At 35.1% G+C, this 18,807-nt stretch overlaps 1 protein-coding gene across 1 annotated transcript; it reads right to left on the bottom strand.

The window, feature by feature from the left end:
- Window positions 1–1,478: 1,478 nt before the first annotated feature.
- Window positions 1,479–18,565, bottom strand: LOC117406727 (cytoplasmic tyrosine-protein kinase BMX-like). Its single transcript, XM_034011003.2, has 21 exons — window positions 18,364–18,565; window positions 17,151–17,311; window positions 15,369–15,473; window positions 14,756–14,837; window positions 13,964–14,083; window positions 12,383–12,444; window positions 11,354–11,535; window positions 10,392–10,451; window positions 10,110–10,169; window positions 9,825–9,866; window positions 7,767–7,832; window positions 7,222–7,276; window positions 6,665–6,744; window positions 6,179–6,306; window positions 5,985–6,050; window positions 5,445–5,616; window positions 4,500–4,716; window positions 3,994–4,058; window positions 3,114–3,232; window positions 1,725–1,882; window positions 1,479–1,544 (listed from the first exon to the last, which is right to left on the bottom strand). Exons 2-21 carry the CDS (start codon window positions 17,286–17,288, stop codon window positions 1,479–1,481), a joined length of 2,043 nt encoding a protein of 680 aa, XP_033866894.1. The 5' UTR covers window positions 17,289–17,311; window positions 18,364–18,565.
- Window positions 18,566–18,807: the final 242 nt, after the last annotated feature.

The raw sequence follows: 18,807 nt of genomic DNA, 5'->3' as shown, positions 1-18,807 counted from the left end.
TATTTAAAGAAAAATATTTCACTGGCATGTAACTTAAGTATAGAAAATATCATCCTGACTCCTAAAAAGCTCCATAGCAAACAGAAGCCCTGTAGAAACACTCAAGACTGCTCACAAACTACAGTAATGCCACTTACCTTGAGACTTCAGCAGCACTCAAAAAGACTCACAGTTAAAAAGGTACTCAACTGGGATATAGAGACAGAAATGAGTCAGGTTTCTCAGAACAGAACATCGTTTGGATTGTCTCAAATAGCTCCCTAGCTGTGACACTAAATAATAAATATAGATACTCGAGCTGTACCTGATAGATGAGATGGTAACAAATTGAAAATTGCATCAGTGCCTAACAGTGTTCTTAGAACTGAACACACAAGACACAGACAAGATACGCGATTATCACAGTGACAGCAGGGGAAGTTATGGCAACAGAATCAGCAGAAAAGACTAGAAATATTTTAACTATAAAAACTAGACAGTGAGTCAGATAACATAAGAGTGAAACTGAAACATATTGCACAGCACATTATTGGTAAAAGGTGTAATCGTGAAATTCAAGTTAATTTAAACCAAAAACAAACCGTGAAAGACCTGCTCTGAAATTAAATATTAAAACAATTTAATTTAGAAATCTTTTCTGACTGAACGCTGGATTCATTGAAAAAGTCTGTTCAATTCTAAAAAAAATAAAAAAAAAAAGTTTTTTGCTATACATTTCTGGTATAGCACCCATTTATTTTGAAACATTTACAGACACTTCAAAGAAAAACAACATGCGGCAATACATACAATGAAGATCCTTAAATTCTTATAAATTATTTTACCTCACTTTACTCCCTGGTATACAGAAATTAAAATAAATAATAAAATAAATACATCAACGACAAAAATTGACTAAACTCCCTTTTATAACCTTATCTTTCTAAATTAAAGTTTATATTTGGGCCCGTTTTATCTGGGTTGGCATATCTGTGTTCTAAACCAATAATCCCCTTACCAAAATATCTTCAAGGCAATTAGAACAGTGTTTTTTAGAGTAGTTATATGCTAATGGTACCCATATGTACAAAGCAGGGTGAACATTTCTAATATGCTGATATACCAATGGTATCACAAAAATAGGTTTTCATTATAGATTTATGCATGACATTTGTTCACACAATTGTATATTTTTCATTTAATACACTAAAATTAACAGAAGAATATTTATAAAATGACAAAAGTATTTGCTGTACAGGTCACGTAGTAGCAGGTGTTTAAAATACAATGCAAATGAAGGTGTCAAAAGAAACTTCTGAGCAAACGTTCCATACCAGTATGCCCCCCAAAACATTTGAAATGTAAGCTTTCTACTGACTACTGAGTTGAGTCGTTCAATTAAAGAATCACTGGCTGTCATTAAATCTCTAAAAACAACAGGTGACATGCTTCTGATTTGTACTGCATGTAAAAAGAAGAAGAGTTTCACTTGAGGAGCATCATTCCTCTAGAAAGCTTTGGATAGTTTCCAGCAGCTGCTGGAAAGTAGGCCGCTCTTCTGCTTTCTAAAAGAAAATAAAAATGGAATTTGAATTTGCCGAACTTAGGCCCAGTCCATTGAAAGATATAAACATACAGTAGATGACACTTAGTTTAAATCTTGGGTAAACAGAGCTTTGAACGCTGCAAATAAACTTATATCTCTCTCCAAAACAGTTTAATGAACATATCAAAAACATACTTGCCTCATGCCAGCAGCTTTTGATTACTTTATAGAAATCTTCATTCACCATCTGTGGTCTGTAAAGCCTGTATCCCTGCATGATCTTCTGAGCCACTTGGGTATTATCATAAAGATCGTAAGGCTGCTTTCCCAAACTGAACACCTCCCACATCAGGACCCCTAAAGATAAAACACAACAAATCAGAGGTAAACAGAGAGGGGTATTGCTGCAGAATGAAGGCTCCCACAATGTAGCTCCCACAGGGTAGCTCACACAGGGTAGTGCTGCGTGCGCAACTCGTAATAGACATCATCATTATATGCTACAGCCTGATCACATGATAAGGGTAATAAATTTAGGTACTAAAATTACAAAGTTTAAAAAAACTACAAAAGTTTAATAAATTTAGGTACTAAAATTACAAAGTTTAAAAAAACTACAAAAGTTCAAACTACAAAGTTTATTTCATAACAATAACCTAACCCTAAACCTAAGGTTCGTGGGATATTATGGTCACGCGGTAGGGGTGTTGAGGGTCAATGAAGTACTACGTAAATTACGAGTTGCACACGCAGCACTACCCTGTGTGAGCTACCCTGTGGGAGCTACGCTGTGTGAGCTACCCTGTGTGAGCTACGCTGTGTGAGCTACCCTGTGCGAGCTACCCTGTGCGAGCTACCCTGTGGGAGCTACGCTGTGTGAGCTACCCTGTGTGAGCTACGCTGTGTGAGCTACCCTGTGTGAGCTACCCTGTGCGAGCTACCCTGTGTGAGCTACCCTGTGTGAGCTACCCTGTGCGAGCTACCCTGTGGGAGCTACCCTGTGTGAGCTACCCTGTGGGAGCTACGCTGTGTGAGCTACCCTGTGTGAGCTACCCTGTGTGAGCTACGCTGTGTGAGCTACCCTGTGCGAGCTACCCTGTGGGAGCTACCCTGTGGGAGCTACGCTGTGTGAGCTACGCTGTGTGAGCTACCCTGTGTGAGCTACCCTGTGCGAGCTACGCTGTGTGAGCTACCATGTGTGAGCTACCCTGTGTGAGCTATGCTGTGCGAGCTATATATTCTTGGGTAAACAGGTGCTCTGCCCCAGTGAGGCTGTCACACAGAAAAAATAAATAACTATTCAGAAAGGGTTTAGCTTCCTAAAATAAACATAAGTCTTCTGCTTTCCACAAAGAGACGTTGGCCACAATTACTAAATGTTTAACAATGTTCACAAACATCAAAATGTATTTCATTTAGCAATATGGGGAAAATTCAGACAGCCATTAATCCAAAGTGTCATCTACACTACTTTTCTAAAAGGAGAGTAAGACTCATTGAAGTTACAAAATGTTTAATGAACACAGTGTTGTCAGTTTACAAATCTTTGCTGTTAGAAAACAAAAAATCTAAACCAAAAAGTACATACCAAAAGCCCACACATCAGATTTGCTACTGAATCTGGTGTAATTCAGAACTTCTGGGGCAGACCACTTCACTGGAAACTTAGTACCAGCTGAACTTGTGTACTGATCATCCATCACGTACCTATGCAATGAATCAGGCATGTTCTCTTACCAACAATACTGCACACAGAGGACATGGTATCACTTTATTTCACAGGACATGCATAGCCATGTAACTACATTGTAATAAATGGGTTATACTAATGGTTCTGGTTCTTACAAGGTAACACGTGTAATTACATGTAAAAAGGTAAACAACTTGTTAATTGATGTAACTCCATGGTAACAGCATGGTACACATTCCTATGTTATTAGACACGAATTCCCCCATTAGTTACCATGTACATGCACAAACCAATGGATTCTTTATAAACTTTGTTTTTAGCAAGCCCGCATTTTTCATTCACATACAACACGGATCACATACAACACAGTGTACAAAAACTTTGGTAACTAATCTTCTGTGTTCAATAATAAAGTAACGTTGCTGAAGAGGTTGATCATGGCATATAAACGGTTAGGGCAGGTATGTGATGGGCAGAGAAGTGATGGATCACTGTACTTATATTGCCAAAAAAGATTGTGATGGTCTGTTTTGAAAGATATGTTTTTCAGGTAATATATATTTTTTTTAAACATAAAAAACAGTACAGATATTGCCAGAAACAATAAAATAAACTAAAATAAACAAAAAGGGTTACCATCATTTAATACAGATATTTTGAAACACTATATAACCACACATGGAAATACAGTGCAGTTATGGTGCAGTTAGAGACAGTCAATGTTAAGTGTTACCTCTATTTGTTAGACAAATTGATTTAATTTTGTTTTTCCTTTTACCTGGCCATTCCAAAGTCAGAAACTTTTACTGTCAGGTCTTTTTCAACCAAGCAGTTTCTGGCAGCCTGTAGTAGAAATAAATGTTTAATGACTCATTGAAGTTACAAAATGTTTAATAGTGATGCTCATTTTCAACATCATGTACATCTACGATAATAAATAACGTTGGCAAAGTCTGGATAATGCTTAAACAGACCTCAATCTTACAGAACATTTTTGGGACATTTTTGATTACAGTTAGTGTTAAACTGACACTTACAGTTGCCAGTCCCTTTACAAGTTACTTAAAGCAATCAAGGTTAATTCAAGGGAAATAATTACATTTTAAAGGAGAGCAAACAAATATTTTTTGCATTACTCAAGCCGGATATGTGGAGTATTCAATGGCAGTCAAGTGGTGACGTGACGTGAAAAATCCAGCCTGGTATTATGAAATGTTTTAAGTCAAGCTGAAGATGTGCTGTATCACGATTTACAATGCACATTCCAGTGGCTTGCTCACTTACTAAGTCTCTGTGTATAAACTGCTGGCTCTCCAGGTAGGTCATGGCATCACAGACGTCAAGACACATCTCTAGCAACTGCGTCTGCTGCAACTCCTTCCCATGAGCCTTCATGTAGTCTAGCAGGCAGCCATTGGACATGTATTCGGTCACAATATAGATGGGGTAGGCTTTGGTACAAACTCCATAGAGTGACACCAGCTTTGGATGTCTCAGTTTCCTAAAAGACACAATGATTTGGTTATGAAAAAACCCAATTATCTATTTATATTGAACATTTTTACTAGCTGAACTTGTTTTTTGTAACTGGAAATTAATCAAAAAAGAAAAAATGGAACCATGTTATTATTTGCTAAACATTTTTTTTTTTTAAATTAGACATTCCAGATCTGCAAAAGGACATGGGTGGGACACATACAGAAGTTTAAAACACCTGATGCAGAAGTCTAGAGCTTGTAAAGCAGAAGCTACATTACGTTATGCAAAACAGTTCTGAGAAATGTGTTAGCTAGCTAGTACACTAGGACATGCATAATGTTTAGCATGGCAGGGCTAGGGTTGAATAGAAATTCACTAGTGTATATAGGAGGGGATTGAATGGAGTTGCTTAGAGTAAATGTATGAGATCCTGGCCATTCAAACAAGACCAAGACCAAGAAAGACGTTAACTGACCAACTATCTCCATTGAAAGCATATTGTCTAATAGAATTTGTCCATGTGTTAAATATAATCACATGACCTGATTTCCCCCACCTAGTTTTACATAATACTGTTCTAAAAGTAGCATGCTACGAATCATTCTGTGAATGAGTAAGTACAAAAGGAATGTACAGCAGGAGGAGAAAATGTATATGAGAAAACTAATGGACCAAGGCTGACTATAAGAGGCGCTGTTTACAGTGTATGATGAAATCTCTTTGTCCTACTGTTTCAGTCTTTGAACGCACATCATTATTTGAGCTTCCTCAATGAATTCATCCTCAGACATGGAGCCCTCTTTGATCATTTTGATAGCGACATCGTACTTCCCATTCCAAATCCCCAGCTGCACCACTCCAAACTGCCCGCTGCCCAGCTCTTTCAAAAGGGTTATTTCTTCTCGATTCAGCTCCCATTTCCCTAATAGCAGAGAAACATAACTGGTGTACAGTGCTGTACATACTAGGGGGAGGGTTCAATCAACACCTTATAAAGCAGAAAATAAATGACTGATGCTTAAAGTGGTCATTTTTGCATGGGCCTCATTGCAGCAATCCCAGCATGCTCAGGATGGACAGAGACTGTCCCAAAGGTAAAACATATTGGTGATTTTATTAAACATGACAAACTTTCTCATGTTCATAAACATGCCAAATATCCATGAGCACAGAAATAGTAAAAAATGATGATTAAGATCATATATAATGGGATCATAAACAAACATTACATAAACATTATATAAATGAAGAATGTATAGAGTATTGCTTTACTGCAAGTTAGGAAATTACCATAAGCTGAGGATGGCACCTTGTTCACGTTTACTGCTGCTGTGTGGCGTAGTCTAGTAACTATTCCTAAAAAAAATTATAATATAAAAAATGTTTTAAAAAGCTGTACAGGTTCCTAACATTCACAAATATTCACCATAGTGTGTCCTGTATTTCATTCCTAATCCTCCATCTCCCTTTTAAAAGCACTTTACCTCCTGCATTGTGCTGGTGATATTGAATCATTTTCGGGATTGAGTCAAACAGGTGATTCTCTGCCAGGTAATACTGATTGTCAGGAGTAACGTTTACACGGTAATGCCGAATTGAACCATTTTTATCTCTGAAACATAAAACGTGAAATCACGACTTAAAGACTTTCCATTTGATTTATAGACCAAAAAAATTCAACTTGAGAAACTGAGAAAAAAAATGAAAGTTGTAATTATGAAAGATTTTAAAAACACATCTTCCCTTGCCTCTTGTTCCCTTATTGCTTGCTATAAATTATTTTTCAACCCTGATTTCCTGTATCCTGTAAGCACAGGAATTGAATGGGAATTGAAAACAAGCTTACAGTGATGTGTCAATTTTACTTATGTGGGCTTCACATGAGTCAGAGTGAAAATAGTCTGGTATTCAAAATAATTAGCAAAACACCACAAGCTTAAAAAAAGACAGTAACTGTTTTTCTTACTTACTGAAGTGCCAGGCTAAAGACAGACACTGTATATATACCCTGTTGGCTTGAATCTCGGACCAAAAAGGCACCTTCTTTCCCCTAAATGAAACAAGTGGTCAATTTTCATGACAAAATATAGTACATCTAAAAAAAGCTTCCTATTAAAAGGTTTAAATATATAAGCATTATTATTATTATTATTATTATTATTATTATTATTATTATTATTATTATTATTATTATTATTATTATATAATATTCTGCCATTGGAATTTTAAACAATGTTTGTTAAATCTGTTTTAATAGTTTTCATAAAGTTTTGCATGAAACTGTTCTAGATGGTTATTAAAAGCTTTTTGCATGTGTATCCAGATTGCACAAATGACTGATGTTTCAAAAGGAACAGGATCACAAGGGATGACTCTATGGCCCATTCTAGAGAACAAAATCATTGCAGATTTCATTTCATGCCACATTCTCTGAAGGAATTAGAGTTGGTAATCACTGAGCAATGGTCACTATCCCTCCAGAATAGATTGCATTTGTGTCAATGTCAAGATTTTTAAGATGCTATACCTTCTGCTTCAAAAGTTGTTCTGCTTTAGCTCGAGATATATTTCCTGTGTACCAACTAGAAAGAGAAAAGAAGGTCAAATAATAATAATAATATGTTGGTATTTGCGTAGCATGAGGGGGGCTGTGCTTTAATTGGCCAACACATGGAAACTTTAATGTCATGTATACTAGTTTCTGCTTTTCAATATGGAACAATTCTATCTATCTATCTATCTATCTATCTATCTATCTATCTATCTATATATATATATATATATATATATATATATATATATATATATATATATATATATATATATATATGACCTGTCCTGTGCCTTTCTTATCACCATTACAATACAATAATCAATTTAATCTGTGAAACCAGTTGTGTATGTGATTTCTGGATGATTTTAAACTAATTCTAATATATATATAAGTACTCTCTTAATAGCATTTCAATATCTATTGCCAATGAAAGTTCATAACACTACAGTAACTCTGTAATGCTAATTTGCTTCAATGATAAATCATCTATATAATGCAGCAAACCTCAGAATACTTACTCATAGTCTTCAACATTGACTGATTGCACGCTTAAAGAATTGTCTGAACTGTCTTCACTATCCTCACTAAAGCAAAGCAAAACATTGCAAAATTGAAAATCACTGCACAGAACAATTAAAACAAGCAATCAATCAAAAAGTTTAAACGATAATAGAAATAGTGATTGATTTCGAAAGAAAAAGCAATTAACTGTTCAGATATTCCGATAATGAAAAGCGGGATAACTATGGTTACGAGCATTGTTAAATGATCTAGACAGCTTTTGTAAGCTGATAGTGATGTTTACCATTTACACCTGACAAGATGAAGCATTTTTTTGTTTTATGAAAGCCTTGTACTTTTTTATTAATTGAAGCATTCATTAATTCTACACTCAGCAATATATTATGCTTAGTATCCACATAATCTTTCCAGTGCAATGGTACGGTATGAACTATCCTATTATCTGTCAAGTAGCAAAAAAAAAAATACTAGGCTTTTGACAGGTTTATTTACAAGTCATGCTAACAGGATCTGGCATTAATAGAACCATTGAATACACTTACAACGAAAACAGAGGTAGCTATGGTTGTTACACTATTATTCCTGAGAAAACAAATCCCTTGACCCTGTCCTTTTTTATTTTGACAAGAGTTTACAAGACACTAAGTGCTGTGACCAAGGGTGTCATTATATGATAATTAAAAAGGGAGCCATGCTAATACAGTATTTCTTATAACACGCATCATAAGAACATACCAATAATTGTTTACGATGATTTTGTAAGATTTTAGAATGATAAAATCATGGCCACCTGGGTTTACAACAGATGTAACTGAAGTGTTCTACTGGTCATTTCTGCTTTTTGTATTTCCAACGATGGTTAAATGTAATTATTTGTTAAATGTTTCTATTAGGACTCTTTCGTTGCACAAAAGGGATTTAATAGAAGATAAGTCTTTTAAAATATTTTTCAACAGTAGGATTCGATGCTATGATTTTAAGGACCATTAGCTAAGGGTTTATTAATTGATCTGAATGGGTGCTAAAAGTCGTTGTAAACATATCCATGGTGATTATTAGTTTTCAGTTGCTTGATGATTTAATACATTGCACAACTTCTGAATCACCCTGTATAAAGAGACACTAGCGCATGGCCTGTTTAACCAGAAGTAAGTAGTAGGATTACTGATCTAGAAATGCACTGATTAGCATTTAAGAGATAACTAGGGAGTCAGTTACTGTAATTAAAAGAAAAAACTAAACAAATTCATTAACTATTTAGTTAAATAATTAATTAACTAAAATAGTGCCGCTTCAACAGAATCAGTAATTCGGCTGCTGTGTCATTTTATTGCAAGATAATAATGCAAGTGAATAGCTATGGACATTGACAGAAACTCTAGCACACCGAAAGGAACAAAAACATTTTAAATGCACAAAACTGGCATCGAAATGCTGACAGCAATGCTTAATTTAATTTTAAAATGGGGTTATTCCTTTCAGAAAATCATTTTCAGAAAATGTGTCTTTCTCCAAGCACTTCTTGTTAGATAGAGCCAGGTAAGTGAATGAGTTTATCTTAAAGCCAGTGAAAGCCCTAGTTTAATTAATTAAAATTGAGTCACATAGACTGACATTATAATATAAAAAGAAGACCCTTTGTGTGAAATCATTTTTATAAAATTACAGAATATAAATGTTTTGCATATACAATTTGCCTACAGATAAGTTTCATTATTCTGTTATGTGTAAAAAAATAAAATCTAATGAAATCTTAGTTTTGCATTTTCAAAATGACATAAAAAGACAAAACTAGTTTTAAGTAGAAGATTGTTCCTGGTGATATGTATATCCAGACATGACCACATGCTGTGTGCAGGAGAGTCATATATTCAGGAGTGTAGGTTCATGTCCTGGCTGTGCAAAGCTTTTGTATCCATCTGAACAGTTTTTAGATTATGCACCAGCCACTAAACTACTGTAAAGGCTGCTTAGGTATTTATGAATGTTTTACCTCTGTAGTATTTTTGGTCCTCGACATAATAGTTTGACATCAAATGAACTCAAACACTTACTGATTAATTCCATGTGACCGTCTGAGGGTAAAACGTTCTGTTCTGTAAAGTATTATATTGAGGATAACATTAATATTGAAGATAGAAAGGATTTTCACAAGTATCACAAGAAAGTCTAACTTCCTGTGAGAGTGTGTAATCTCTATCATGGGAATACTGAGAAAAATAAGGTGAATCTAAAATGGTGGGATAAAATGATAATAATAACAGGCAATCAGCAAAACAAACACTGGAAAACGAGATGAATCACATGAAATTACAGGGGGAAAAAAACTCTTCACTTACGCTGTGCTCTCACTGAGTGACTGCGCTTTCAAGAGTTTACTGGGAGCTTGCCCTTCATTACTGTAAAGGGAACCATACAAGTATTAACTAAGAATGCCAAAGGACATTATCAATGCAAATTTAAAACGTGTTTCTAGAAGTACAATTCACATCCACATTGGAACCGTTCTGTAGCAACTACACTTATAAATCCTTACTGGTAACATTAATTATTGTTTAAATCTGTATATGTTTTTTAATAGCTTCCCCATGTTGTGTACATCCTTACGCAGACTCACTTACCAGATTACTAGACTTTGCCACCTTTCTCGTATTTGGTTGGTGGGTACGTAGCCTTCTGTCCTGTAAATAACATTTCAGGAGTGAATTGCCATGGGCTTTATTGTATTTGTTTTATACTGTACATCAGTCACACCATTTCTTTTGTTATGACTAAATGGAAAAACAAACAACAATACAGAGGTTAAGTGAACATCACAGTGCCAGTGTATGTTTGCAAACGCACCCTCTCTTGAGACCAGTAGGGCAAGTCAGGCACTATATATTAGTAATTAGTAATTATTAAAAAATAATGCACTGATTTATTTGGAGAATGCAAGCTCATCATCAAAAAGTAACCCAAGGACAACGTTTACTTCTACTAGCCTTTGTATGTATCATATATAGGAAAATAAAATTAGAGCCAGTAATTCGGATACCCGAACGAAAAACCTATTCACACTACTGTGCCCAAACAATGCACAATCAACACATGTAGAAACCGCATGATTGCCATTCACTTCATTCACAATCAACATGTGATGATCGTGCATGTTTAGGTGGGCGTACTCTTTGGTGTCTCTGATAATGTAAATTCGATTGCAAAACAGCCGTTAAAGGACATCAATTGTCTATCAGCATGAGCCACCTGGCCCCTATTTCTTTGTGATGAAAATGTTTCCTTTCTGTGTTTTTATTTATTTCCTTTAATACGAATACAAATATTATTATTATTATTAATAATAATAATAATAATAATAATAATAATAATAATAATAATAATAATAATAATAATTTATTGCTTCCTGGTACGAATCACTTTCCATGCCATAGGTCACATGTTCAGCTCAGCTGGAGGGATGTTATTTTAGGAAGTTTTTTTAGTGTACTATTCAGTTGTCATTGTTTTTTGTAACTCCAGGGCTTCCTTGGAAACGAGATGCAGGCTTCAATGGGTTCTCAGTATCTCCAACATGAATCCTCACCCTTTCGTGTCTCTGACTTTCCACCTGTCAAGACTATGCTCTTCTAAAACATAATACTTGTCTCCTTTCACCAGGCTGAGTTCAGTGTTGTCCTGTCTGTTGTAATTGTACAGCGCCACCACAATCTTCAGGGAGGTTTTCCCGCTCTCCGGGATGGGAGGAAGGCATGTGTGTTCCCTACCCTGTAAAACATGGATATTTCATGTTGGGAAATATCCCAAACATAATGTAAGACTTTAAGTAGTCAAGTAATCAAGAAAACCAGAATAATTCTACCTAAGAATATCAAAAGGCCTTGAACTGGATACAGTTTAAAGAAAATCGAGTATGGGTCACATTTCAAAATTGTAACATTTAACACATACAAATCTGTGATAAAAAACCCACATCCACAATGTGACAACTGACAGGCCCTGTGAAAAATATTAAAATGTGCATCATTGTTTGTTAATTGTATTATTGATAATTGACTTTTTAATTACTGTCAGCTGGCGAACATTATATTTAGAACAGCAGGCAGTCTGCTCGAGGCTCTGCTGTGGGAAGAAGCCCGATTGAGAATGCGTTCAGTCGTATTCACAGGTACTGTGTGAGGCCTTTTTATTTTGTGTTGTGTGAAACTCTGTACTCTGTTTTGTCAACCGATAAACAGCTTACCTGTCCGGTTATTTAGATAGGTTCCTGAATTGTGTAGTTAGTGTTCAAAAAGAGCTAGGTTTTTGTTTTAATTTTTGTTTATTTTGTGAATTAAAAACACTTGTGGTTTCAAGTAAAGATGGGTAGCGCTATCTCACAATACATACACATATATACACATTACCTTTACTTTATATATTACCTTCACATTTTCCTACATAAAGACAGACTTTTTATGGTAAGCATATATTACATTTTTTTTGTTGTTATTGTTTTTTCTTCAAGCTACGAATAGACAATTATATTTCAACGCTGCTTTTCTGTCACATCCTACATTCTACTACAGGCATTGGAAAATGGACAATGTTCACTAAAAGGTCAAAATTCCCTTACCTGTCCAGGTATAGGAGGAAGATGTTTGTTGGTATAACATTGATCTGGCTTCAATTTTCCTGCTATAAAATGAAAAATAACACATTATTTGAAACTTATATTAAGTCGCTCCAATTGCATACTATACTTAAAATATAATCAATTTTATTTTTGTCTCTGCCTCCCTTATCGCTAAAACTGTAAGTACAATTAAAATAGGCCCTTAATGCTGTTTTGCAGTTGTAAATCCTCTAAAAAGAATATGGTCATATAACACAACAAGTAGGGCCCTGGTCTTGAAACAGCTGCTGAACATCTAAAACTACATTTTATCAGCATTTCTCATTATTTACAAAATATAGTCCACACATTGAAAGTGATACATGCAGACCAGATACATGAGGAAATGCAAAACCATAAATAAATAAATAAATAAATAAATAAATAAAGGGGAAGCCCCAGAACACAGTTTTGACAAATGTAAGGATTTTGTGACATCTAGTGCCACTGATACAGTACCTCACACACACAAAACAATGACTCTATCGGAGAACAATACTAAAACAAATGACCTCTCACTGGCAAAAAAACTTACTTCAAAGACCCTCCATTTTTTTTTTTTTATTTGCACAGTAGATCGTTTAGCTGGCCAAGTTAATACAACGTGTGATGGTTGTCTCTTATTGTATAAAAAATGTCATCCTGTGCACTGTGCATGATAGAACTGCAAAGTGAAGCAGCCAAATGACATCACACCTGCCCGCTATAGACATTTGCGCAGTTGCCCACAATGCCATACATGTGGCAGGGTTCCAGTATAAAGTAGCTTTGGAGCAATACCGAAGTCGCCCCGTCAGAAATGACAAACAAGATTATTGTTTTGTTACCTGTTGTAACAGCTGAATTGAGGGAGAGACACATGTGTGGTTCTCTGTTTTTAAACCTTACCCTGGTGTTATCTGAAAATAATAGATTCTCCCAATGTATGTCAGAACAATATTTCCTGAGCATCCCCTCCCTAGTTTCTTCTGAGCAATAATATCAAGATCAGCTATTTTTCTACAACATTTACCCGTTTTTGAGTCAGACTCTTTATTTCACTGTAGTTGCCTTGGCCGTTTAATCTGCTCTGGAACCCCACCCGCAAGGTATTATGGGCAATTGCAAAATCCCAAATGAACATGGTCTGGGACACCCAGCAGAGCACCAAGGTTAAACAGTAAGTAGCATGATTCCGAAAGAAATAGTGGCACACGTTCTCACATGTTGCTACAACTGTTTATATAACGTACCTGCAATTTTTCTTTTCATTGTTAACATCCTGACAACTTTTTACACTAGAACTTTAAAGTCTGTTTCAAGGCTCTTCTCAAAATGTCTGCTCTAGTGCACTGATATTGTACTCTTTAAATTACATCCAACTTGTAAGACGCCAGATAACATCAATCAGAAAATGTGGTGGTTTAGCTGTGGAGAGTTTACCTGTGTCAGATACTGAACTCTACATGGCAGCATTTCAGTTTTCTAGTGAGGGTTTTTGCCTTAGCGAGAGAGCAGTGTATTTTTTTTTGTATTCTTAGTAAAAATAGAGAAATACATTACATGAATCCCACAAGGTGCATCCTGGGGCATTTTTCACTGCCTGCTTACAGCAAAGAAACTTTTTATCTGCCCAGAAACCGCTGTGGTACTTCTTAAAAAGGTTTGAATTGTTCTTGATTTCTGTAAAGCAGAGATTAGACATCAATATACTAAAAAAAAAAAAAAATCTTTGTACAGAATCTGTGATGTGCAGTATTTAGGGTACTTTGCAGTAATAAACGGTGGGAACAGCCAATGAAAGACACACACAGACATGTATTTATTCTACTAGACCCTAGGAAAGGTGGTTAAGGACCCAATTTCAAACTGAGACAAGAGCCTAAGACCTGTCACATCCTGTTCTTCCACCACATGCTCACTGCTCGGCTCTTTACCTCAATCCCCATCGAAACAGAGCAGAAACCCTGATCCCCACTCCCTATCCAGTTTTATGCCTGGTCTTTTGAAGTTGGAGCCCTAGTTACTTCCCTTTTTGCCAGTCAAACAGTTTTCCCAAGTGCCCACTCCTTCTGCAGCCCAATAGTAAACAAAAGGGGTCACATGGACCCACTGCTGAATGTAAAAAAGCACTTTGCTCATTTAGAAAGTAATTAGCGTCAGTAGTGACCAGTTATCGCTTGACTGTTACCACACACAGGGTTGTGCACTCTACTGTATTCTACAGTGCACAGGCTCCATGGATACTTGGGCACTTCAAAAACTATAGCATTTTCATTTGAAGTCCAATGGGGTCACAAATGCTACACTAAACTGTTGGCATAACATAATAAATAATAAAAAAAAATTTTTTACCGTGTTTTAACGCTTCCAACCATTTTATCCGACTGCTTTCATTGTTTGCAAATATGTACAGAATTCCCTCATCATACACAATCTGAAAGAAGATTTTTTTTTTTTTTAATATCATTAGAATTAGATTTAGGTCACATAATCGTTACACAACATTTCCATTATTAAGATTTTGTTCAGTCCCTGCTTTGGGTTATTTACTCAGATAATGGAAATTACCTTATTCTGATCTTCAGTTATGTGCAGGTGTACCCACAGTGCTTGTATTTTTTAACTTTGACCCTTATTGGCATCATATCACAGTATTGTATTTAATAAAATGATAATATTTAGTTAATTTCGATCAAATGGTGAATTTTTTATTTTTATTTTCTTTAATCCCAGCACCTGGGTTTCAATACTATTATTTTAGCTATATGCAATTATTTTTCCGATTTCAGGAGTCTGTACTGACACCACTGACCATGTATTAAACTGTAGGCTGGTTTCGCAGACCCTGATTAGCACTAATCTTGGACTATAATGCTACTATTGATGGCATACTGGAGCTCCAATCAAGTTCTAACTAGTTCTACTGAAGGGTTGTGAAACCAGTCAAGTATCTCCTTTAACAAACCTGGAATGGATACTGTCTCTCGACCGGAGTCTGTTCTTCAAGATGGACGGTCTCAACACAGCGAATTTTTTCGATTAAAATTGATCCTTTCTTGTTTCCTCGTTTCTGGAAGAAAAAAAAAAAGTATGAATATATATTTGCACCAATGGATATGAAGTGTCCTTTCTATTTTTTGGGAACGGTTTAAAAATATGAATACAGAACAGATCAGCTTGGGTACAACAGCAGGATGTTTTGTCCCCTTTTTAGAGAGATGTGGAATTAGGATGTTCCCATTAAATTATCAGAATTGTTTGACATGTTGAAATTAGAATTTGGCGAGCCATCAGCTTTAATACACCTGCAAAAACGATCACAGGACTCGTAAAGGCTTACCTTTGGCCATCTACATGCTTATAATATTTGATTTCTGACCTGTTTATTACCCTATTACTGTACTTTATGTGTGTTCTCTATAATTTTCTCTAGTTTTTTTCTGATTAGATAATTATTTACCAGGCCTATGAACAATGCTCTTTTTCAAAATCCAGCCTGCTTCTGAAAAATCTCCTAAAAGTTCAATTTCTTAACAACCTCATCGACTCAATTTCAAAGCATTAACGGAACGATTTTATTATTATTATTATCATTATTATTATTATTATTATTATTATTATTATTATTATTATTATTATTATTATTATTATTATTTATTTATTAGCAGACGCCCTTATCCAGGGCGACTTACAATTGTTACAAGTTATCACATTATTTTTACATACAATTACATTATTTTTTATGTACAATTACCCATTTATACAGTTGGGTTTTTACTGGAGCAATCTAGGTGAAGTACCATGCTCAAGGGTAGAGCAGCAGTGTTCCCCACCTGGGACTGAACCCACGATTAGTTTGAAAATCACTTGCTACTAAAGCTGTTGTTACTGTGCTGCAAATAATTATGTGGTGATTTATGTAATGTTGTTTTATGTATTTTTTTAAAACAAGTTCTCACATCAAACACCTACAGTACCATACAGTAAAAAGACACAACTGTTACGTGACCTCACATGACCAGAGAATGCCAGTTCTTTTGTAAATATGTCTCAGACTATCTTTTGTTCATTACGCACTGATGCAACCTTTATTTTTAGCAATATAAGGCATGCCAAGTCTTCTCTTCATGGGCACATTGGAAAACACAATAAAATAATAGGACTGAAGACACAATAAAGGGGTCAGTTAAGAATAAATAACATATGTTGTTTCATGGTGGCTGTAAGATAATTTAATTCCCTTCCTGAAATGTACCATCCAGAAAGTCACATACACTAACACCTGTTTCTCTCTTGCCTATGGGACAATGATCAGGACATTTGTCTACTTTTAATTTCTCATACATGTTTTACCTCAGAAATTATTATTGAGCACATGAACCTATTATATTGATAGATTACTTACGTGTGTTATCCATGGGTAAAATAAATTGTTTGCTATACTTTACACAATTCATGAGGTCAAAATCTCACTCTCCATATAAAAAATCAATTATATGCAAAACAAATATATACAAACAACCCCACGCCATACAAATGAAAGTGCACTTCAGTCCCGGCACTATTGAAGTCTTTAAAGAGCAGGTAGCATCAAGCGCCACTCCAGACAAGCTCATAGCAAGCTCAAAGCCAGGTGAAGACAGATTTAAAGAAATATATTGGAGCAAAAGAATTGTTGAATAGTAAGGGATATGTTAATTACTTTAAAATATCATCCATAGTACAAAAAAGAAATACAGATTCTTACCCCTTTCTCGTGCTCGTAGTATGAAAGTGTTGTTTTTGTTAACTCAAACAGTCTTTCCTTGTAGTTTTTTGGTGATATTTTCTTTTTTTGCTGTGACATCTTGAGAAGAACTTCTTCCATTATAGGGGCTATATCCATCTTTTAATGACTGGAATACAGTACTGCAGATGACAGTATTCAGCACCATACAAATGTGGTAACATTTTATATAAGAAGACAAAACTAAGACAACGTTTATTCAGGAACAGGAAGTGAAATGCAAAACACTGTGTACTGTAACCACGGTAAGAGGCCAAAAATAAGAAAAAAGGATCATTATGTTAAAAAGAGTTTCATTTATTTTAATATCATATTTCAAAATGGTTGGGTTAAGCAAAGCAGATTCAGAGGTCTGTGAAGCAGTGTGTTTTTAAGAAACACTTCACTTGTAATGAAAACACATCATTCTGAGAAAATACCAGTTCTCCAGTTGAAACAGAAACACCTTTCACTTCTTCATTTATTCTTTTCCATTTTTGCAGCTGCAAAAATTCTTACTGAATCTGGCTATTAAAGCAAAAGGCACACCCCATCATTTTAAAGACAATGCAAGCATTTCCAAATCTGGGAAGAAAGCACTTTGTCTAAAATGAAAGCTAATAAAAATAAATATTTCTCATGCTGCAGTCGGTGATATTAAACTGCTGACTAGCAGTAGAATTATTACTGATAATAACCAACCCCAAAAAGGCTGCTGATAATAGATTTTCTTCTGGTTCTAGTCACTCTGTATTATTAAAACCATTTAACATGTTTTCATTACCTATGTTTGTTTTGCCCTTAAGCTACTTTTAATTTACACCAAACATACAGAAAGAAGAGATCCTGATCGGAAGAGACTTTTTGGTAAGAAGCTCTTAATCCATTGGTTGGTACTGTGCCCTGGGACTTTTAAGTTATCAGTAAACATTTAGGCCTTTGTAATATTTTAAATATTGTTTTTAAACATAGGTATTGTGTTTAATACCACAAAGTTGTGAATTCGCTCAATTATTACCATAGCATTATTTTAAATATTACAGGTCTGGAAGACAACTTATTGATATTTCTACAGGCTATTGCATTTTCCTCATCAGTATAGCCTTTCTTTTCATGCAGGCTACACTTCTTGTACAATATTATACTATAACAGTTTACAAAATTAAAATAGTAATTAAAGAAAAAGAATACTTACCTACAATTACAATTCTAAATAATTAGTATCTCTTTGTATCTCCAAATCTATTTATATATGTTTTTTTTTTCTGGTTTTAAACAGTGGCACTGTTTTACTTCCATCAACAGCCTAGCAAAATAAACTAAGCTTAAACAAAGGTGCACTGTACTTAAAGTATTGGCAGTCAAAGAACTATTTGCATGCAGTTCATAGCTCGCCTTCTATCCACACAGAGTCCTTTTGTGTACAACTGTATCTTTATCATTAGCGTTGCTATGTCACTCACACTTCCTTTTTTATTTTTGAAGTTGTAGCAGACTTAGTAGACCATTACCACATGATAATCAATGGCAAATGCAGTGACAATGACAGTACAGTAAATACTGTACTAATGGGCAGTGGTGTCACCAGAGCTAGATGTAATGATGAGCCTTTCTTTAGATGGTACTACAGTAGTAACAT

This window comes from Acipenser ruthenus, chromosome 8 (assembly GCF_902713425.1).
Source record: "Acipenser ruthenus chromosome 8, fAciRut3.2 maternal haplotype, whole genome shotgun sequence".
Lineage (NCBI taxonomy): Eukaryota > Metazoa > Chordata > Actinopteri > Acipenseriformes > Acipenseridae > Acipenser > Acipenser ruthenus.
This window is presented reverse-complemented; position numbering and strand designations above follow the sequence as displayed.

Coding starts and splice junctions, on each gene's coding strand:
- LOC117406727 (XM_034011003.2), bottom strand. CDS start 17,288: ATGGATATAGCCCCTATAATGGAAGAAGTTCTTCTCAAGATGTCACAG. Junction 3,233..3,993: donor TCTGACTTTGGAATGGCCAG/GTAAAAGGAAAA, acceptor TTCATTGCATAG/GTACGTGATGGATGATCAGT. Junction 1,883..3,113: donor ATCTGATGTGTGGGCTTTTG/GTATGTACTTTT, acceptor TTTTATCTTTAG/GGGTCCTGATGTGGGAGGTG.